Raw genomic sequence first — 23,817 nt, 5'->3', positions numbered from 1 at the left:
GACACACGGTCCAGGAAAAATCGCTGACATCTGCAGAGACACATTGATGTTAATGTGTCTACGTGTGTCAGTGTCTCCGGTACGTGAGGAAACTTTCACCACATGTACCGGAGCCACTGACGTGTGAAACAGGCCTAATAGTGGATGTAAGATATCCTCAGCAGATGACCCCGCTGTTACTAAAAAAAAACACTATACAAAGACCATGATTGATATTACAGTCATATGGTGACGTTTTTTCTGGTGCAGTCATTCAATTTTCCCATCTTTTCCATCAGGCCCGATATGTCAACTTCTTCCAGCCAGGACTCGTCCGCAGACAACAACAAAGACATATATGTTTTTTCACATTTCCAGCACTGTCCCAATCTATCCCCAACCTGCAGAAACTCCTTATCCTGCTGATACGCTAATGCTGAGCTGCTGCTGCAATACCTATTGGTACTAAGTGCCCTCCAAATGGTAAAACAGAATATATTAATGCCCTGTGCAAGTGCACTAGAAAACAGTGCCCATATTTTGCCCATCAGAAAGTAATAATGCCCCGTTTGCTGCTTTGACAGTCACAGTAACCTGGGTTCCCCTATAACAGTGTCCACTTAACATTTAATAATGTCCTGGGCCTCCCTCCTGTGCAGATCCACTCTACACAGTATGATGCTCTCCTATATTTCCAGTATAATGACCCCCACCCAGTACCCCCTACACAGTATACTGATTCCTTAGTAGCCCCCTAACTGTTTGATTCCCCCAACACTGCATGATGGCCCCTGCACTGTACAAAGACCCCACATTAACTCCCACACTGTATGTTGACCCCCTTACTGTAATCCCCATACTTTATCATGACCCCTAAAAAGCCTCCATATAGTATAATGCACCCCATAGTCCTCCATACAGTATAATACACTCCCCATTGGAATCTATATAGTATAATGCACTCGCCATAGGCTGCCATGTGTAATGCAAAAAAATGATCACGAGGCAGAAACAGTCAGTCGTTGTTATATTGGTATTTTTATACAACAATAACTTCTAACCAATTAGGGTTAATAGATATACAATTTAGCAATATAGGGGATCACAACAGGTTATGAACAAGTTAGAAAGTCTCTCAGTACGTAACGTTAGTGGTGCGTCCAGTCTTGGGAGTCACCACATGAGTTCTCACTTGAAGCTCTGGCTGTAGCGAGCCCAAGTCTCTTCCTAACATAGTCTATTAAAGCCCATTGAGCCTCCCACGCACCAACTGGCCCCTTCCCAACCTGTAGTCCTAGTCCCAACTGACCCTGGTACACTAGGTGATAGCTGGAAGTGAAGGCCCTGCTCACTTGCACTGTTCCTCCTCTCTCGCTGCCGTGCCTCTCCTGTCGCAGTCGCCGCACTGCTCTTCTCGGCTTGAAGTCTCTCAGGCTCGGGGCAGATAGGACCGGGCCTCAGATCTTGGCAGGCATAGTTGGATCTTGGAAGCTTGACCAGCGCAGGCCGCAGATTACGACTCTGACCAGCATAAGCCGTACTCGGGGACTCGGGGATATCTTCCGGGGGATCCAGACCTTGCCAGGTGGTGACTGACACCCGGGTAGCACAGACTCCCTGCTGATGCCTGTCACAGTGGCCTCAGCAGTGCATCTGGAGCAAGTCTGCCCCACTCTCTTCCCTGGTGCCAAATCTCCTTGTGGTTTGGCGCCCAGGGCTTTAATATCAGGGAAGTCCTTACAGAGGGTCACCTGATGCGGTCCAGCACTCAAGGTCCTTCCCCTGCAAATCTTTCAGCACATTTTGGTTCCGCTTGATTTAGGCTGGCCAGCAGATGGCAGTCTCTCCTCATCATTGGCACATCCCGCACTTCCTGCACTTATTTTCCAGAGAGCCCATGGTTTTTGTTACATTCCTCCCCGCTTTTTTCTTGCCAGTAGTGTTGAGCATTCCGATACCGCAAGTATCGGTTATCGGCCGATATTTGCTGTATCGGAATTCCGATACCGAGTTCCGATATTTTTGTGATATCAGAAATCGGAATCGGAAGTTCCCAGTGTATGGTTCCCAGGGTCTCTTTCAGGCCCTGGGATCCATATTCATGTAAAAAATAAAGAATAAAATAAAAAATATGGATATACTCACCCGTCCGGCGGCCCCTGGACCTTACCGATGTAACCGGCAGCCTCCGTTCCTAAGAATGCAGTGAGTTTAGGACCTGCGATGACGTCGCGGCTTGTGATTGGTCGCGTGAGCGGTCACATGAGCGGTCACGCGACCAATCACAAGCCGCGACGTCATCGAAGGTCCTTCACTGCTCATTCTTAGGAACGGAGGGTGCCGGTTACATCGGTAAGGTCCAGGGCTCGTCCGAGGGTGAGTATATCCATATTTTTTATTTTAATTCTTTATTTTTTACATGAATATGGATCCCAGGGCCTGAAGGAGAGTTTCCTCTCCTTCAGACCCTAGGAACCATCCAGGATAGGATACCTTCCGATACTTGTGTCCCATTGACTTGCATTGGTATCGGGTATCGGTATTGTCGATATCCGATATTTTTTGGATATCGGTCGATACCATCCGATACCTTTGAGTATCGGTAGGTATCGCTCAACACTACTCGCCAGTCCTCGGTGACAGGAATTCTTTGAGTTCAAAGTTTCCCCATAGGTAGGCCAAGTTCAGCCAACAGTTGCGTGCACTCCTGAGTCTTCTGCTGTATCTGGGACCATGCAGTATAATTCACTCCCCTTAGGCCTCTATATAGTATAACGCACTCCCCATAGGCCTCTATATATAGTATAATGCACTTCCCATAGGCTTCCATACAGTATAATGCGCTCCCTATAAAAATATACAATATTCACCTTTTCTCCTCGTTCCCCCGCTGCTCCGGTCTCTGCTGCTAGCACTCTGAGCTCCTGCACAGCTCAGCAAGACGAGAACCATGTAGTGATGTCATCACGCTGCTGTGCTAACCTTCCCTCTCTCATCATTAGTTACAACCCCCGGCTCAAAGGTCCCATAGCAGCTGGGTTGCAGTGCAGGGAGATCATGTCTCCCTGATCTGCTTTAGAGTTTAACTGTATCGGAGTGATGCGTATGCCAGTAAAAAGTAATGTGGCTCCGAGTTGGCCCTTCAGACCACACTATCTGCCCCCCCCAGTAGCTATGCTACTGGTTGCCTATGATTTTCAAATGATAGTCTGTAATTTAAAGAGGTTTTTACAAGAGGAAACAAGGCTCCTTGAATCTAGAAACTGAACCACACTTCATCATAGGCTGTCAACAATTTTGCATCACAGTCCCATTCCCTTCAGTGGAGTTGAGCTGCAGTAATGGATACACACAACTCTGGATGAAAACAGATGTTTTTCTAATTCAGTACAATTTCACTATAACTAAGTCCTCTTAAAAAAGAACAGGTCATCAGGATTTACCCCTTGAAGTAATTAGTAGTGCTTTATTTTTTTTACCCCTAGAAGGTTTTAGGTATAGGTGAATCTAGTTTTTCCTGTGCCAATTTAGTTTGGCGTCCACTTCCTATACACATGTTAAGTGATTTCAGTAGTCATCATGTGACCCCTCATATGCAATTTGCATACAGTCACATGCCAACTGGCTGTATATTAGTACATCACAAGAACTTTTATAAATTTTGAATGCATCACCAGAACGACCATCAGTACATGAATACATTATCAAGCTCAGTATAGCAATCAATTGCATTGTCAAGTCTGCTCCATATACAATTGTATCGCATGAACCCAAAACTCATAGTATGTTCTTAACAATGAACAAATAAAGTTGCACTATGTAATGCTATAGCATGCAAAGATAAAATACATCAAATTTGAATTGCATTACTACTCTAGAAATAGGAAACAACTAAAATACATACCGGTATTGGCAAATCCTTGTATGTCCAGCAGCCACGACAAGATGATCTTCTTTGCTGGAGACATAACCTAATGTGTTTCCTCTCCTGGGCCAATAGCCTTCATTTATATACAGTAGGTAGGATCCTGCTGTGATTAAAACCACCATAGGCTGATGAGTGGAGTGCTTGGTCAAGAGTTGTAAACAAATATCAAAAGACCGAACGTCACTTCCAAACAGAACAGGTGTGTACAGGTGCAAACTAAGAGTAGTCATCTCCATATATAACTAGCAAATAAAGTTGCACTCTGTAGTGCTATAGCATGTAAACATGAAATATATGATATTGGAATTGTATTACTACTCTAGAAAATAGGAAAAAAACATTGTTCTTAACAATGGTAAGGAGATACTGGCAGTTGTTCTTAACAGCCATCATCAGACTACGGACTATACAGGAACCAGAGTTTTCATGAGATGTAGTCAATATCACAAATAAACATTTACATGTAACTGTGGCACCTCAGGAGTTCGGGTACCACAGTAGTGCTGCCTTCCTCTCGGGGAGGGTAGTGCTATGCCTGGAGACAAGTGAGATTCTCTTTGGCAGGTTATCACACACAACACGTTTCAAATCCAGGCCAGGAGAGGGGAGCTCAAAACCCTGTTTTAGGGCAGCTTCCCTGAATAAAGATCCTGGTTTGGAGGATGAGTCAGACAGTTGGTCCCAGGAGACCAGTGAGTGCAGTTGAGTTTGGACAGAGTCTGTGAGTGAAGACAGACAGGAAGGGAGCAGAGAGGAGACACAGGACTCAAGGAGGCTACGAGTAGGCCTCCAAAGAGTCAGTGTGCAGAAGCTGGGTACCGGGAGCCCGAGGCTTTTGTGGAAATTCTAAGACACAGAGCAGAACAGGAGGGCATAGGATTACACGGACATTGCCCATTCACACCTGTGGTACAGCAGCACCCTGGAGCCTGGAGTCACCATGCGGAGACCCCCAGTAGGTACGGCTCCCCCAGTAGGTACGGCTCAAGCTGCCTACCATACAGGTACCTGTCCCAGGACAGGGGAAACAACTAGGACCTTGTTTGGAGCACTTAGTGGCAGCAGGGACCTCAGACACAGCAAGTGCAAAGTGGAAGGCCCCCAACCTGACCTGCCCAGGGGATTCCACTTGTCTCTGGACTGCCTGGACTCCTAATGTACCTGTTGCCGGTGCCCTGGACTGTGGCTTACCATCTGCACTAAACCAGGTAAAGACTTACAGCTTGTCTCCTCCATTTATTCATCGGCACATACCATCATCTTGGCCACACACCATAGGACCCCTGGGGACTCTGTTTCACCTGTGGGAAGTGTAACACCCGTGCTGCCACAACATCTCCCAGGGGACCCCTTCAATGCAGCATTGGTCCCACTACTGACCGAACACCACAGGTGGCGTCACTACAGACTTATAAACACTTTTCCCTTAAAAGACCATTCCCTTTAACGTTGAGCCCCAGGGCCACGGACCGGGTCGCAGCCACCGTGACATTCCCCTTGAGACCGGACCCAGTACCGAGTACCCCACTGCCCTGGCTGGGCGACTCATAACCTTACATTCACAATAACCTTACATGTGATATATTCTTTGATTGGAGTTGTTCTCTTTCTTTTCTACTTTGTCCAGACGCCATGGTGACTTTTCACATTCATGTCTCGTCTCTGCAGATTTCCTTCTTTGGTCTTCTGCAGCATATACTGAAATGGCCCATTACCAATAATAGTGTCATAATAATGCTCCTGATTGAAAATATCTGTCTTACGCTGGACCCCTGAATAAGCAATTGCCCCTCACTGTGCTTGCTATACAAATTATGACCCCCTCATTCTCTCTCTTATGGAACATGGTCTCCACACTGTCATCTTCTATAAAATATTGCCTCCATGATGTCTGCCCTTATAGCTTATAAGGGAGGACAGTGGTGGTTATAGTTCATCTCTGTCTTTATTACCTAAAGTTGTCAAATTGACCATATCTAAAGAGAACCTGTCATGTCCTCAAATGCTATTACTCTGCAGATATAGGGATGGGTGTCGCGGTCCGGTCCGGGGCCTCCCATCTTCATAGGATGACGTCCTCTTCTTGTATTCATGCTCCGGCGCAGGCGTACTTTGTCTGCTCTGTTGAGGGCAAAGCAAAGTACTGCAGTGTGCAGGCGCCGAGCCTTTCTGACTTTTCCCGGCGCCTGCGCACTGCAGTACTTTGCTCTGCCCTCAACAGGGCAGACAAAGTACGCCTGCGCCGGAGCCGCAGCATGAAGACAAGAAGAGGACATCATCGTAAGAAGATGGGAGGTGCTGGACCGGACCGTGACACCCATCGGACCGGACTGCAGCGGGACCGCCCCTGGTGAGTATAATCTAACCTCTTTTTCTCTTCTGTCAGAATGCTGTAGATAAGCCCCTGATGCCGGTGGGCTTAGCTCACCTTCGATTTTGTGGGTGACAGGTTCCCTTTAAGATGATTCAATTAGTCCTCTATAAGACTGCATTCACAAGTTCTAGCTGAGGGGCGTTTTTTTGCTGTCAAATGTGGTAAAATTGCAATATTTATGTTTTTACTACAATTTTTTGCAATTTTGGAAAATTGTATATTAGACAAGAGCTGTATCACACATACCTCATTCACACAGGTGCACAGCTGCAATATGTGAAGAAATACATGTTTTAACGCACATGCTCAGCAAGGAGATCTCCAGCTTCAACCTCCTCCTCTGTCAGTCTGATAGCTTTATAGCAGAGCACAGAGACTGACTGTGTCCAACTGTAAAATAATAAATTAAAGAGGATGAAGCAGGGGAAATCCGAGCGAGGAAGAGAAATACTGTATTTCTTCACATATTACAGCCATGCTCCTGGCTGTTGACTGAAGTATTTGTGATACTGCTCTTGACAGGTGTGATGCAGGTCTTGGGAGCTGTGTGTCATTAGTCTGCAGTCCCTACTGACACTTGACTACAAGGGGCTGCAGTTTGAATTATATAAGGGATGCCATTTAATCTCATTCTCAGAGAACCCCTTTAATAAGGAAAATATGTGGAATTATGGAAATCACAGGGTTGATAGATACATTAATGATGTGCAAATTGAAACAACATTTTCAAAACATTTCAATTTACTTAGTATTGAGTATGAGCATGAAATACATACTCTAATATGCCTTGACATGCTATCAATGAAGTTATCATTGGTTGTCTGAGGAATGTTCTGCCACTGTGAATTCACTTGGGCACAGAAATTATCAAGATCCACTGCTGGCAACTCCCTTTGCAATTACCGACCAATGATGTCCTAGATGTGATCGATAGGATACGAGTCCAGTGTTGCTGCAGGGCATGGTAACATGTTTAGGTCACACAGGCTGCTCATAAAAGTACAAGCAACATGAAGCCTGGCGTTATCATGTTCGGCTCCTGGGACACTTTGGAGAAATGGCCGTGCCACTGGGTCCACAACAAAATCAATGTATTGCTGAGCTGTTAGTGTACTGTATCTGGAATGAAGACTTGAGGGGTCCAGCATTTCATGGCTGAGAGGATAATAACCGTATCCAATCACTGGTAACATAAAGTGAGGCTAAGGATAAAGCTGTGCACAGCGGACAGCGAGCTACATGGTGCCATAACCCCAGAATTACAGAAAAGGCAATGCGCAATTTACACAACTCCAATTCATTCCAAACAGTGTAGCTCAGCCATGCTTTTCTGACTTCATAGCCTCACCTTATGTGTCCTGTGACGGGACTGAGCTTGGTGGGATTGATGTGAAATTCCCCATTTCTGCTTTGCGGCACAAAGGCAATATTTATGAGTCGATGAGCCAACATTATCCTATTACCAATCTCTAATCTCGGCTTTATGACCAGCTTGAGGTGCTCAAGCAGACTTGTTCTGTCTGTTGTCTTCTGTCTGATAAGTGATAATAACTTTTCATTTTACTACACACTGTACTATAGATTATTTCGTCATTAGATGTCAACCCAGATGACTGCCATATCTCCTAATGTGAACAGACGTGTCAAAATAAATGCCACATATCAAAGTAATTTGATATATGATGTTCTACGAACATTTGCAAGATTTGTAGAAAAAGGCTGCCTTGTTTTTCCAGGTTTATTAGGTACTCATAGATCTTAGCTGTTGGCACACACGACTCCCTCATACACCTAAATACTCGGCTTGTGTACACGTTTATGGGGTTTCTGTTGAAACAACTGTGATGCATTGTCATTTATGTGGCATCCGTATGGCATCTACTTTTACGCACCAGCAGTTATTACAATTTTTAAGACAAAACAGAGTTTTCTATCTTATGAAAATACCAAAATATTTTACTATATGGTTGATCCATAATGGATCCTATTATTTTTGTGCACCAATAAACGTGAATAGGTGAGTCTTATTCAAAATACAAAAGAAACTACTGTAGTGCATGCTGTGAATTTTTTCATATGGACATTCGGTCCAAGAAAAAAAAAGCTATCCGAATAGTCTTATTGAATAACATGGATACAAGAGATGTCTGTTTTTTTTCATGGACAGCACGTGAATGAAAAACATTGTAATGTCAACATAACATGACAGTGGCTTATCTCCCCTGAGAATTTAAGGACTTAGTGTATGAATTCAGAATGTCTGATCCTTAACTCCCTCAATATCATCTGCTGGTGGAAAGCTAGAAGGTCCCCATACTTATTAGATGGTCAGTTGGTGCAACTGAAATTGGCGGATTTGACTGATGTTAAAGGGATTGTCCATGAAATATAAATTATTATTACAATGGAAACTGGGCTGCGTAACAAAAATAGTGGAAACCATACTCACCCTCTTGATACTCTGTGTCACGATTCCAGCACTGCTGGTGACCTAAGGACATTCTGAGTGACAGCTCAGGCGCCTTATGGGATCAAGTGCGTGCTGGATTTTCAAGTATGGTGAGTGACAGCCCAATCATCCAGTCTGAGGCAGGGGAGTGCCTGGCTGTCAGTATTGTGATTGACAGCCCAGCTTTCATATCTGGCTAGGATTGTGGGGTTTCCTCCATGTGTCACCCGTTCAGATTGATTAGATGGCTGGCAATGGTTAGACCATTGTCAGTTGTAGCCTTGCTCAAAGAACTTGTTGTTTTGTGTCATGATACTCTGAATTTTGTTGCCGAATCTTGGAATGGCCTTTTGACTACTTGTATGCATTACCCCTTTTGCCTTTGACGCTCTCTGACCTTAGTTACCTGACCCCGAACTTTGCCTCTGACTACTCGTCTGTCTTATCCCTGTGTCTTTGACATACCCTCCTGGCATTTGACTTCAGACTCCTTGACTTCCCCACCTCACGGCTTGTCTGTGAGAAGTGATTAAGTGCCACACTCTCCAAGTCTTATTCCAAAGCTGCATGGTTCCTATGCTATGTGCTTCCTGATCCCATGATCGACACACTGGATATGTCCTGAAATGCTTGCTCAACCAGTTACTGGCTATAGTGGGAAACCAACATGAGACAGCTATTTGGCTTAATGGGCATCTCTGCACATTTCTCGTTTGGATGAGATGAGGAAGCGCAGAACTGGGGAATGGGTAAAGTTGGAATAGAACCTGTGGGCCATCAGGGAATGTGATTATGACTGTTTTTATTTTTTCAGTATTGTATGCTATTTTAATAATAGTTTATCTTTCCTGGACAATCTCTTTAATCTACTGTGTATTGGGGGCCTTTACACTCCTAGTTTTGGCTTACTGATACAGATTCAAACTACTGGCCAAATACTGCTGTGTGAACGAGGGCTAGCGTGGAGGATTTTGGTGTGATCTGTGGTGATATTTGGTAGCCACATAATAGTCTTTTTCTAGAGCATCGTTACCCATAGGGCAACTTGCACTATATCAGACATCATAGATTTTTTGCATAAACAAAAATGTTTTCATTAATGTGCTAACATTGCTGTATTTTTCCACAGCTATCTCCCCTGTCTGAACGTTTTTCTGATGAGCAATTGGTAGGAATGTCTGTGCGGGAGTTGAATCGCCAACTGCGAGGTTTCAGTAAAGAAGAAGCTTTGCGACTAAAGCAACGCAGGCGCACATTGAAGAACCGAGGTTATGCCCAGTCCTGCCGGTACAAACGGGTGCAGCAACGTCATGTCCTGGAGACAGAGAAGTGTCAGCTCTCTCGTCAACTTCAACAATTGCAGCAGGAGGTGGCTCGAGTGACAAGAGAAAGGGATGGATGGAGAGCAAGATATGAGAAATTGCTGACTGCCACAGGAGGGGTGACCGGGCCAGATGTGCTGGGTGCAGGGAGTGACACGGGGCCTGGAGCTGAGCTCTTCCTGTGAAACACAAATCAAAAGACTGAACCCAACTTGAAAAGGCGTTATGTCATGCAGAGGACTGACCTAACTCTTTACATAAGAAACCTATTCTAAAATGCCCCTAGTGTGCAACTCAAAATCTATAGAACCTTTCACTGCCTGTTCATTTTTACGGAGTAGAAAAACACAATTTTTTGTGATCTCAATCACAACATATTGGTTCATTCCCACTGTTCATGCATGAGATGCCCTTTAAAGGGAATCTGTCAGCAGGCGTTTCCTACCTCATATGAGAGAAGCGAAATGTATGCAAAGAAACCCTGAATCCAGCGATGTATCACTTAGATTACTGGGTGCAGCCATTTTGGCACAATCAGAGTTTTCAGATTTAGCAATGAAGCAGAGCTGAAAAAGCTAATCCCACCCACACCAGGCTCTCCATGTAAAAATTTCATAGACAGTGAGCTCCCTATCACAGGAGGGGGTGGAGTCAGAGTACCAGGCAAGTGCTTCTGTGTCCCAGTAATGATAAGCTTCTAGTGCTAAAACATTAATTGTAAGTAAACAACAGCATGGAGCTTGATAAGAGAGGCATCGCTGAAATCTGTGTTTGAACCCTTACAGCATGCTGTCTTCAGATTACATGGCAGAAACCTGCTGACAGATTCCCTTAAATACTCCTTGAAATCACCAATGTCATTGGTTGGTATTGTCCACTCCCTCTAATGTTTCCCACTTATAGCCAAGCTTGTCCCTGACTCTGCTGGGAGGAATGCCACAGATTCGAATGAAACAGCTGTATCTCAGCCACCTAGTATAGTCTGCACTCTTTAATAACAGGTCAATTTTGTCTCATCCCCTGGAGAATACAATTACAACAGATTCTCATTCCACAGCTCATAACAACGTATGTGAATTTGAGAGATGGTGGACCGGCTGAGCCTGTCCTGTTCAGGGGCTCTCTTCTTAACATTTTCTATACCATTCATCCCCATGCAAGGGAGAGGAAGATAATTCTGGTTTTATTTGAGGGAAACAATAAATTATTGCATTTTTTTAAGTGTGTGATTGTGAGTTTCCACAAAATGCAACACTTTGCGTCTCCTCTCCCTGCACATAAGGAGCAAAGCTAGCGTGTTACTAGGCAGATATGGCCGTGTGTTGTGAACTATTTTAAGAATTGTTTTTTTCTTCAAATATTATTATTTTGTATTCGAAAAAAAATATAAAGGAAAAAATATATATTTAAACATAGAGAAATAAAAGATACAGAGTTTTTACAGCAGAATCTCTTGTTACCTTCCATCTGTGTTGGTGAGTAGTCTGTCCATCTATGACCATCTTATGGGACGTTCTCCTGGTTTTTGTACAAGTAATGCACAGTAATTCTAAGGTGAAAATGTATTAAAATTGATGCATATTTATCAGTCAGTCAGTTTTACCATAAGTACCATATTTATCAAATCCCATGGTGCTTTTTCAGCCATTTCCTAATGTTCCATAAGGTTTAGATAAACCTGCTGTGACTTGCACACCGACAGAAGATTGCTACCACTTTTCCTTATGACTTTAAGGTCCCCTTCATATGTCTCCAGTATGGGTGGCATCCATTTTAACATCTATTAGAGACAAGTATCCACACATATCCATTATAACCTTTTCTTATGGAGGACTATGTCACATGCTACAAGAAAATTCCAATTTCAGTGAATAATCCTTAAGCTGGGACTGCATGGCGAATTTGACTAACGCATGTTGTAAGTCCAAAGCTTGCTAGGTGTCACTGCTTCATCGCAGCACAAGTGAATGTGACTTTCATGGTACTGCGACTGCCACAAAGAAATAGCTAAAAATCGGATGTGACAAGCCTTCTAGCGACTTGCTTGTTGCATTTAAAGTACCGTAAAGGTCATAATCCATCACCATCCAATTGTATTGCAGTGTGATGTAGCATCAACACCTAGCAAACTTTGGCCGTGCAACAGGTGTCACAGCCCAGGATTGCCAACCATCCAGAAACTCCAGGACACTCCTTAAAATTACTGCACTTTTTTGCCCCGTCCATAAAAACAAGGCGTCCATGATTTTTTTGAAGCTGATTATTATGACTGTAATTATCGTCATTTTACAGTTTGCATTGACTGCTTCTGATGTCTTCATATCAGAACTATGGCCTATAGACATGGATCACTTATAATCATAATGATTTCTTATGGTTTTCTAATGTGTCCGTAAAAACTATTGGGTTTTTAATTTTTCTCGACAGCTCATCAAAAAACTATGGACAGACAATATGTCAACCTTGATGGAACCCCAACCTTTTTCTGTTCCAGATCTGCCCTGCTTTATGAGAAACAATATTAACGAGTCCATCCAATTGTCACACTGTGGTCACACCCATATCCAATTGCTTTGCGGTGTTAATGTACCATTAAATAATTTTTCTACAGTTTTAGTCTTCCTGACCGAGCTCCATTATTCAAATATGACATGAGTCAGTTTAAATAGTAATGTGGCTGTGTGCATCTTTTAGACGCCACCACAGTTGCTGAGTTTTCCAAGACGAAGCAACTTTAGGAAAACGCCAGCGGTTCCTTTCCTGATGTGGCTTCATCTGTGGTTTTGCCTTCGTTCTTTTGGCCACTGGTGTATTTTACTCTATGCTGTGAAGCATAGAGAGTGGGCATCATCTTTGTGGAAGCTGCCTGGAGAATGTATCTCACTTTTTTCCGAATCTGAAGAAGTTAAAAGAAGTGACATAAGACAGAATATGTGTCTTTTTGTCCCTTTGGGATGCTGCTACTTATCTCAATTTTTCCATCACACGTTGTACTTTATATTAGTGCTAAATTCAGATATGTTCTGGGTTTATCTATTAAAATCTCTAAACAATTGCTGATAATTCTGAAAAGTTGGCAATTCTCAAACTTGTAATACTTGTGCTTTTAAAACAGATAGGCATAGCAGACTAAATAGCTAATTAATAACATCTATTGTATGCCGCCTTTAGGCTGGTTTCATTTTTTTAAGCATCTCTTTTTAGCATAATAGAAGGCTTAGAAGTGTAGTAGAATTTTTTTGCATTTTCAGGGAAATGTCCCCAATTTTTTTTTTAGGGGCCATTTCAGTTTTGAAGCAGCATTGAGGTGCCTATGTATTAGAAATCCCCCAAAAGTGACAACTTTTTTAAAAAACGCACTCTTCAAAGTTTTGTTAACCCCTCAGATTGTTCACAGAAAATAATGCAAACTGGAATGAACAATATTGATTTTACCAAGATTTATATTTTCAAAGGTAATAGAAGAAAATGCACCCCACAATTCTGCAATTGTTATGAGGGCAGCAAGAAACTCATATGCAGTGGTAAACTACTTTTTAGGTTCGCAGCAGGGAAGAAGCACAATATGACTTTTGTAGCGCAGATTTTGCTGGACTAAATTGAGGACATCATATCGGCACAATTACGGAACCCTTGAGGAGAAGGCACAGTAGAACTCCTCCTACTCTTAAAAAGTTATCTCATTATGGAAACTACATCCATCAAGAAATTTATCTAGAGGTATAGTGAGCATTTTGACCCCTGACGCCATAATGAGAAATTTCATTTTTTCCTCTAAAGTGTTGTTGCCGTCACAGGCAAACGATCCTTCCCATGGAGGAAAGGGCATGTCGACACCTATTTCAGCTGGATGTGCTTCCTCTTCCTTTATTGTGGCATAGAGAGTCACCGGCTTCCAACAGCTCAATAGCTATGCAACAAAAACCTACAAAGAAAATAGAAGTACTGAGCCCGAGTAAAATTTATAATGTTTATTTATAACAATTTATAAAAAGACATTTAAAAAAATAATTATAGAATATGGATATGAGAGCACAGATAGGCACCTGTATTATGACTATCCAGGTGTTAGCATATAGGTAATCCTGACAATTAACGATATGGGTATACTGGTAGTAATGTTAAAGTATATAAGGGTTAAATAGCAACATATAGATAAAATCTATTCATCATGTCCAAAAAAAAGGAGAATTATATAAATAATAGAATCAAGTGATAGACAATTATTACATTGACATATACATGATTAATGAATAAAGTACTGTGAAATAAATATTAAATAGGATAGGATAGGAAGTATGATTAAGATACAGGAAATTATGGAATACAAGTGCACACAAACCTGGATAGGTGATCACCATGTGGCAGTAAGGACCCCGACGCGCGTTTCGCATTTAGCTTCAAATGAGGGAGTAATGTCAATAGCTATGCAAGCTGGTGGCCTATTAGAGGCTGACAGCTGATGTCAGGTTGCTCGTTGCAATTGCAACCTGATATCGCCACCATGTATCACCCCAGCTCCCTTGTGTCAGCTATGGAGGAAGAAGTGGGAGCAGAGACAGGTAAGAAGAATATATATATTTGTTTAAAAATGCGAGAGAAGAGCATCAGGATGGGGGATAAAAACTAAAGGAAGGGGCCAGTATGAGGGACATTATCACATGATAGTAGCCAGGGACTTTATTGCAATGGGGATACACATGATTAAAGAATGGGGCCTTGGTGGTAGTGTGTTGTTGCCTCCCCTCTGATTCCTCAGGAGGTACAAAAAAATCCTCAAAGGCCTTCTAGGGAGTTAGTGATCATAAACTTGGCACTCGCTTATGATTCAGAAGGATGATTTTTATTTGTGATCGCAATCCAAATAACATGAGACGTTTCGGTCTATAAAGTCAACCTTCACCATTATGCCAATTGCTCAGGAACACCGCATAACCAGAGATTAGAGGACAGTGCGGTAGCCATCAGTATGTGGAGAGAGTGCTCCACATAATAATGTTTTTTGTTATTACTATAAGGTTTCCACTGGGGAGGGGGCATTACTGTTGTATTTGAACACAAGGACAGACATTACTACTCTATTGAGGCATTAAGAGAAATTTTACAATTGCAAGGGGGCAACACGAAAGGGACATATACATTAATATTGTATGGAGGCCACAGAAGGGGACATTTCTACTGTGAGGGTGTCATAAAAGTAGATATTACTACTGTATTATATTTTACTGTAATATATTCTACTGTTACTCTGGGAGGAACTAAAGGAGGTACTGCTACTGTACAGGGCACCAGAGAAATGCTATTGCAATTTACTTCATAATCTGGCACAGTGTAGAAGTGGGAAAAGAAGGGAAAGGGTGCTGTAGAAGTGATCAGTCATAGATATATGTGTAAACTAGAAGTAACGGCACCAGCAAATACACGGCTCCTATAGCGGCAATCAGACCTGTATCCAGATGGCTGGAGCGGTGCGGCGAATGGTATCAGGTGCTCAGCATCATACAAATTATATATAGCAGCTGAAGATATAAAGAATATGCGGCACTCATGTAGCGCCCCCACTGCCGCAGGGCCGAGGGGTACCCGGTACCGGGCCTCTGAGTCTCTGCTCTGGGGTTGTCACGGTGGCTAGACCCGGTCCGTGACCCTGCTGAGGGGCGTACAGTAATAGATGTGGATGATGGGGGTAGTGTAGTGCCGGTTGCAGTCAATAACGAGGACACCAGGTTGCAGTCTCTTTACCTCTTTACTGAAGGTCTCAAAGTCCTCAATCCGGAATACGGTTAACCAGGCTGCGCAAGTCCGGCCGGTCCGATGGCACCTCCAGAGTTCCCTTTGCAGGTGGAAATCTGTGCCTTCCTTCTAGCGCTATGTGTTGTGGTCCTCCCCTGCTGAGCTTACGGGATAGTCCCCACAACTGTTGTGTCTGTTTCTCGTGTTCCCTCACAACTCGATTAGATGATCTTCTGCTAATCTTCCGTCCCTCCCAGGTGTTATGGTTGGGACGCACCCGTATGACGGGTAGGCTCGGAGCTCTTCTGGGACCCTAGAGTCGCCCCTCTCCACAGGTTGCCCCCTATGTCTGCGTAGGTGATTTAAGTGAGACAGCCCGCCTGTGACTGACTGTCCTGCCGTTGGTTTGAAGTATGGCTTAGAGCTCTGTACCTCCTCGGCGTTCCGGCCGCCAGTTGTTTACGCCTCAGTAGGATGTTGCCTCGATCTTACAGCACGACTCCTACTGGTATTCTCCTTCTTGCTTTGATCTCGTTTCTCACTCAGCACAATAAATCTCGCTTCTTGTCCATAGCGGCGGTGCCCTAAGAAAGAAGTGCAGGCGCGGTCCCGTAGCTTTCTCTGTTTGCCAGGCCTCTGTCAGGATCCCACCCCTGACAGGGACCCTACCGAATCTTCCCGTGCAACACCCTCTGCCACAAGGTGTTGCCTGGTTCCAACCCAGTCAGCGTTCTCCCTAACTTCCTGCCTGACCCCCAGTTTTACCAGTATGTGAGGAGTGGCCTAATGAATAGTACCCTTAGCTCCCCCTGGAGGCCCGACTGTGAAATGTATTGGTGTATGTGATACCTGGTCAGATGAACTCCTTCAGTGCCATCAAACGTACCATAGCCCCCCTTAGCGGCGGAGCCACAGTACTGCAACGACCAGGACTCTGGGGCTCTGCACTCCCCCCCGGTTAAATGCAGTACTCCTGGACTGGGAAGAAAACAACAATACATGTCAGCAAAAAGACATACAATTTTTGTGAGTGCAATAACAATAAGCATATTTGAACAGAGCTTCCCTTTATGGGAGGTGAGGACACTTGAACGTTACAAACATGGTAAAATACTTTTAAATAACTTACTATAAATAACTTTTCTTACCCAACCGGGTATTCTACTAAGTGCAAAATTTTTAAACATTAATTTAACATTGCCTTTAAGGATGTACACTCTGAATCCACTAAAGACCTTCTTATAACACATTATAAGGCTTAAGCAACTGTGCTACATTCTCCTACTTTACGTCTGCAGGACCGCCTGTCCTAACTGCTCCAGGCCTGCTGCCTCTCCTTTCTTTTACAGGACCGCCCCATTCTGCCCGAGCCTACTGTCCTTCCACTACTATACACAGTATAGAACATGTTTTTCTTTCAGTTTGAGATCACTGAGCCATCTCCGTATGGCTCCTAGGAGGACTCACTAACTAACCCCGTACGGGTTCACTTTCTGTCCTCATTCTCTAACACATTATCAAACATTTCTTACAATCAACTAGTTGGCCACATATAACTTCTTCATATTAGCATCATTACTTTTTCTTTCAAGACATTATTGCCATCTAACCATCTTAAGGCAACACTGTACATAAGTGCAAGATGTGAACATCCCCTTTAAGAGGGGACCAAGTCTCTACGAGGTAGTGCAACTTCTCAAGCCGCAAGTCCGTATGCAGCAAGGACTCCAGTGCAAGTTCCAAGAACCGTATCTTCGCAAAGAGTCCGTCTTTTATATAAAACCAGTAGAGAGCACCTTTAAGAAGGTGCAAACTATATACAAGGAGTTTGTATCATGCATTGTTCATGATTCAGCAGTTCTTTGATAACTTGTGCAAATGTAGAAAACAAACAAAAATAAGAAACAATAGGGATCCCGGGTCAACAAAGGGATCCCTTTAAGAGTAACCCTAGACGGGTTTTAGCAGCAAAACAGCAAGGAAAAACAATGAACTATTTACAGTCATTAAAGCATTTTTGCTTACTCAATCTTGTAGTGTAGGGGGTGGTCTTCTTCCAGGCCTCACCCGGCCAACGGGTTGCCTTGGTGTAGCAAGAGCCGGTCCTGGCTCCAGCAGTGACAGGACCCCTCTGCGGGATGCCCTCCTTGCTTGTGGGCGAGCGCGACCCAGAGGCACGCGGTGGACCCGGACCTCCTGAGGTTCCGCGGGGACGGGCTCCGGCACCTTCCCTGTAGAAGGCTCGTCCTCCGGCGTTCCGGCAGCAGCCTGGAGGGCGACGCACCGCTGGACGCCTCGAGCTATCCAGCCGGTTTCGCCAGCTTCCCTCCTCCACCGGGTGTAGGTCACTGCATCGCCAGGCTCCAGATCGGAATCGTACCTTCCCCCGCAGGGCTCCACTTCTTCCCGATCCACTCGGACCTGCAGTGGCTCCCCGATCTCCTGGATAACTCCCCATCCTTTCCGGGAGTTAAAGGATATTACTACTCCCCAGTGTGACGGTGGAACCTCCTCGACGCTCCTCAGATTGACCTGGGCTGCTGGCTGGGGTCTGTTCCGCCACGCTGCCATCAGGCGCTGCAGGTGCTCCGCCTCCGGCAGGATCCTCAGGCCCTGTGCCTGCAGCTCACACTCCACCGCGGCCGGGATAAAAGAAACGGGGGACACCGGAGACAGGCGGACCTCCGTAGGTTGGCCCAGCCGAGCGATCACACGGGCATCGGCTTCCAGGCGGCAGGCTATCTGCCGGGCCTCGGCTGCAGCCACACACTCCTCGGACATTGGCCATGGGGGTCGGCCTATCGGTAGCTCCGCCAGGGTCAATTCCCGCAACGATGGCGTGTCCGGGGCTGTGTCGGGTCGTGCAGCCTCTCGCTGAGTCAGGTCATTCCCACGCGGTGCTTCCGGCGTCGCCATCTTCACTTCTTCTCCGGTGTCCTCTTCCCGCGGTCTCTTTCATGGGCGGGCCCGTCTCCATGGTCTCCATCCTCCAAAGAGAATAAGGAGGCGGACCTCGGCTGCTGACGGACACGTCCTCAGGACACAGAAATATTTAGACTGGGCGGCCATTGTCGTTCGCGCGCTCCAGCTTGCCTATGCCCACTCCACGCCCTTCTTCTTCTACTGCGCTCTCCTCAGCGCTGTAATGGCGGCGGATTTTGGCGGCAAGTGGCACAGCACAGTCTTTGCAATAAGTCACAGTCCAAGTACAATAAATCACAGTTACAAGGCACACATGACCTGATTCTTCAGGCTTAAGTAGATCCTGTTCGTGACGCCAAGTTGTAGCACCCCCACTGCCGCAGGGCCGAGGGGTAGCCGGTACCGGGCCTCTGAGTCTCTGCTCTGGGGTTGTCACGGTGGCTAGACCCGGTCCGTGACCCTGCTGAGGGGCGTACAGTAATAGATGTGGATGATGGGGGTAGTGTAGTGCCGGTCGCAGTCAATAACGAGGACACCAGGTTGAAGTCTCTTTACCTCTTTACTGAAGGTCTCAAAGTCCTCAATCCGGAATACGGTTAACCAGGCTGCGCAAGTCCGGCCGGTCCGATGGCACCTCCAGAGTTCCCTTTGCAGGTGGAAATCTGTGCTGTCATGGTTCCCAATGGCAAGGGAACGTCAGAGAACATTAATAACGGAACAGCTCTTGGGTGATGGAATCTCGAGCTGACCGTGAGCTAAACCTACCACACAACTAACAGTGGCCGGGTGGCGTACCTACGTTTTATCCCTAGACGCCTAGCGCCAGCCGGAGGACTAACTAACCCTTATAGAGGAAAAGACAGACCTGGCTTACCTCTAGGGAAATTCCCCCAAAAAGGAGACAGAAGCCCCCCACATATATTGACGGTGAGTTCAGAGGAAAAGACATACGCAGTATGAAGGTAGGTTCAGCAAAGCGAGGTCCGCTTACTAGATAGCAAGAAGATACAATAGGGAACTTCACGGTCAGCTGAAAACCCTATTAAAATACCATCCCGAAATTACTTTAAGACTCATGTGTCAACTCATGACACCGGAGTGGCAATTTCGGTCCACAAGAGCTTCCAGCTACAGTAAAATAACATAACTGTGAACTGGAACAAAAATGCAAAACAAACTTAGGACTAAGAGTCCAACTTAGCTGATAGTAGTCTAGAAGCAGGAACATGCAACAGAAAGGCTCTGGTTACATTGATGGCCGGCACTAGAATAACAGAGCAGCAAGGCTAAATAGGATACACCCATACCCTGATGGAAACAGGTGAACAGAGAAAGTGAAGCACACAAGTCCAGTACCACCAGTGACCACCGGGGGAGCCCAAAAACCAAAATCACAACACTGTGCCTTCCTTCTAGCGCTATGTGTTGTGGTCCTCCCCTGCTGAGCTTACGGGATAGTCCCCACAACTGTCGTGTCTGTTTCTCGTGTTCCCTCACAACTCGATTAGATGATCTTCTGCTAATCTTCCGTCCCTCCCAGGTGTTATGGTTGGGATGCACCCGTATGACGGGTAGGCTCGGAGCTCTTCCGGGACCCTAGAGTCGCCCCTCTCCACAGGTTGCCCCCTATGTCTGCGTAGGTGATTTAAGTGAGACAGCCCGCCTGTGACTGACTGTCCTGCCGTTGGTTTGAAGTATGGCTTAGAGCTCTGTACCTCCTCGGCGTTCCGGCCGCCGGTTGTTTACGCCTCAGTAGGATGTTGCCTCGATCTTACAGCACGACTCCTACTGGTATTCTCCTTCTTGCTTTGATCTCGTTTCTCACTCAGCACAATAAATCTCGCTTCTTGTCCTTTCTTAGGGCACCGCCGCTATGAAGTGCAGGCGCAGTCCCGTAGCTTTCTCTCTGTTTGCCAGGCCTCTGTCAGGATCCCACCCCTGACAGGGACCCTACCAAATCTTCCCGTGCAACACCCTCTGCCACAAGGTGTTGCCTGGTTCCAACCCAGTCAGCGTTCTCCCTAACTTCCTGCCTGACCCCCAGTTTTACCAGTATGTGAGGAGTGGCCTAATAAATAGTACCCTTAGCTCCCCCTGGAGGCCCGACTGTGAAATGTATTGGTGTATGTGATACCTGGTCAGATGAACTCCTTCAGTGCCATCAAACGTACCATAGCCCCCCTTAGCGGCGGAGCCACAGTACTGCAACGACCAGGACTCTGGGGCGCTGCACTCACCAATTCGGGGGAACGTGAAAGTCTTTTATTCCGTGATGCTGGACATCGACAGAAACGAGTTGTGCAGGTTACAGAGGAATGGGGGGGAGAGACCGACAGGAAGACCGTATGGGGCATCTTGCACTCAGTACAGTTTCATTCATAGCCTTACCCGGGGCTCGGTCACAATGTCATGCTGGATCACCGAGGTCGGCCCCGGCAGCTCTGAGAATACATCCGTGTTCTGTTGCACCAGTACCCAAGCCTCTGGTGAGAGCGTAATTTAATTTAACCTGACCCCGACTGTGTGCTTGGCCAGTGCCAGAGGGTTCCCAGAGGGTACGACTGGAGTCACCTCCGTGACCAAACATCTCTGGCCCTTCCAGGCTTTTAGGGTTACATGTACAGTTGTTTTTGTTTGCTCTTTCCGAGCTGGTATACTCTATAATTTACTTCTCCCACCTTCCCTCGTATCTCATTATGGCTCTTGCCACTTGGCCATGAGTTTGCTCTCTGTGGTGGGCATAGTACCAACACCCGGTCCCCTTCTTTAACCCCTTCCCGACCTGTGACACAGCGTATGCGTCATGAAAGTCAGTGCCAATCTGACCTGTGACGCATATGCTGTGACACAGAATGATCGTGTCCCTGCAGATTGGGTGAAAGGGTTAACTCCAATTTCACCCGATCTGCAGGGACAGGGGGAGTGGTACTTCAGCCCAGGGGGGTGGCTTTACCCCTCCCCCCGTGGCTACGATCGCTCTGATTGGCTGTTGAAAGTGAAACAGCCAATCAGAGCGATTTGTAATATTTCACCTATGAAAACTGGTGAAATATTACAATCCAGCCATGGTCGATGCTGAAATATCATCGGCCATGGCTGGAAACCATGATCTGCCCCCCGCCACCGATCACCTCCCCAGTCCTCCATCCTGTGCTCCGCTCCCCTCCGTCCGCCTGTCGGCTCCCCGTCCTCCTGTCCGCTCCCCCGTTCTCCGATCCCACCCCCGTGCTCTGATCCCCCCCCGTGCTCCGATCTCCCCCCTCATACTTACAGAGCCTCCCGGTGTCCGTCCATCTGCTCCATGGGCGCCGCCATCTTCCAAAATGGCGGGCGCATGCGCAGGGCGCCCGCCGAATCTGCCGGCTGGCAGATTCATTCCAGGTACATTTTTTATCACAGTGATCAAAATAAAAAAATAGTAAATGACCCCCCCTTTATCACCCCCATAGGTAAGGACAATAATAAAATAAAGAAAATATATTTACATTTATTTTTCCACTAGGGTTAGGGTTAGAACTAGGGTTAGGGTTAGAACTAGGGTTAGGGTTTTGCTGGGTATGTGTGTGTTTTCCTATGTGTGTATGTGTGTGTTCCTGGGTATGTGTGTTTTCCTATGTGTGCATGTTATGTTTTATGTGTGAGCATGCATAAGTACATATTTTTCTTGTATTTGAGCGTGCATGTGTGCGAGTGTGCATGTGTGTGAGCATGTGGACAGCCCATAATTTCACTTTCAAATATCAAATTTGTAATGTATATATATCAGTCCCAGAGTACGCCATATGGTGGATAGTGGTCGACCCCAGCATATCCCGGTGATCCGGCAGCTGCTACTGTGCAGGCGGCGCCATCTTTGTAGAGAAAAATAAAAAACCCTCCTCCAAGATGGCACCACAGGTGCATGCGTAGTAGCAGCTATTGGATAACCTTTATTATATACACTGATAGCTGCTACTGCCCAGGCTTTGGTTGTGGTTTACAAATACTGATGTAAAATTATGAATGTGTGAACAGTGCCTTATTGCTCTTGGCTGCATCTCTTATCAGTCTTCTCCTTGTCTGAGATGAAAGTTTAGAGGGACGGCCGGATCTTGGTAGATTTGCAGTGGTATAATACTTCTTCCATTTCAATATGATCGCTTGCACAGTGCTCCTTGGGATGTTTAGGCTATGTGCACGCGTTGTGGATTTTTGCTGCGGATCCGCAGCGGATTTGATGCTTCGGATCTGCAGCTGTTTTCCATGCGTTGTACAGTACCATGTAAACGTTTGGAAAACAAAATCCGCAGTGCACATGCTGTGGAAAAAACGTGCGGAAACGCAGCGGTGTTTTTTCCGCAGCATGTCGGATTCCGCAGCTTTGTGCGGTTTCCGCAGCAGTTTACACCTGCTCCTCAATAGGAATCCGCAGGTGTAAAACCGCAGGTGGAATCCGCACAAAAACCACAGTAAATCCGTGGGTAATCCACAGTGCAGTTTACCTGTGGATTTTGCAAAAACAGTGCGGAAAAATCCACACACCAATCCGCAATGTGTGCACATAGCCTTAAAGTTTTGGAAATCATTTTGTATCCAAATCCAGCTTTAACCCCTTTCTGCCAGCTGACGGAATAGTACGTCAGCTGGCAGATCCCCTGCTTTGAGGTGGGCTCCGGCGGTAAGCCCACCTGAAAGCCCGACATGTCAGCTGTTTTGTACAGCTGACATGTGCGTGCAATGAGCGCGAGCGGAATCGCGATCCGCCCGTGCCCATTAACTAGTTAAATGCCGCCGTCAAGCGCTGACAGCGGCATTTAACTAGCGCTCCCTGCCGCGCGGCCGGAGGTGCTCGCTACGCTGACCCCTGTCACATGATCGGGGGTCTTCGGTGCATTGCCATAACAACCAGAGGTCTCCTTGAGACCTCTATGGTTGTTGATGGCAGATTGCTTTGAGTGCCACCCTGTGGTCGGCGTTCAAAGTACACCTGCATTTCTGCTACATAGAGGTGATCTGTATTTCACCTCTATGTAGCAGAGGCGATCGAGTTGTGCATGCTTCTAGCCTCCTATGGAGGCTATTGAAGCATGCCAAAATTTTAAAAAAAAGTGTTTAAAAATATAAAAAAAAT

At 45.8% G+C, this 23,817-nt stretch overlaps 1 protein-coding gene across 3 annotated transcripts in view; it reads left to right on the top strand.

The window, feature by feature from the left end:
- The window catches only part of NRL (neural retina leucine zipper), a 60,707-nt gene extending 48,938 nt beyond the window's left edge, over positions 1 to 11,769 (top strand). For all 3 annotated transcript variants that reach the window (XM_077298833.1, XM_077298842.1, XM_077298850.1), the window contains exon 3: positions 9,860 to 11,769. In XM_077298833.1, coding sequence (XP_077154948.1) covers positions 9,860 to 10,237 — 378 coding nt within the window. In that variant the 3' untranslated portion in view covers positions 10,238 to 11,769. The remainder of the gene's footprint in view (positions 1 to 9,859) is intronic.
- The last annotated feature ends 12,048 nt before the right edge of the window (positions 11,770 to 23,817 follow it).

Source organism: Ranitomeya variabilis, chromosome 1, assembly GCF_051348905.1.
Source record: "Ranitomeya variabilis isolate aRanVar5 chromosome 1, aRanVar5.hap1, whole genome shotgun sequence".
NCBI lineage: Eukaryota > Metazoa > Chordata > Amphibia > Anura > Dendrobatidae > Ranitomeya > Ranitomeya variabilis.
This window is presented reverse-complemented; position numbering and strand designations above follow the sequence as displayed.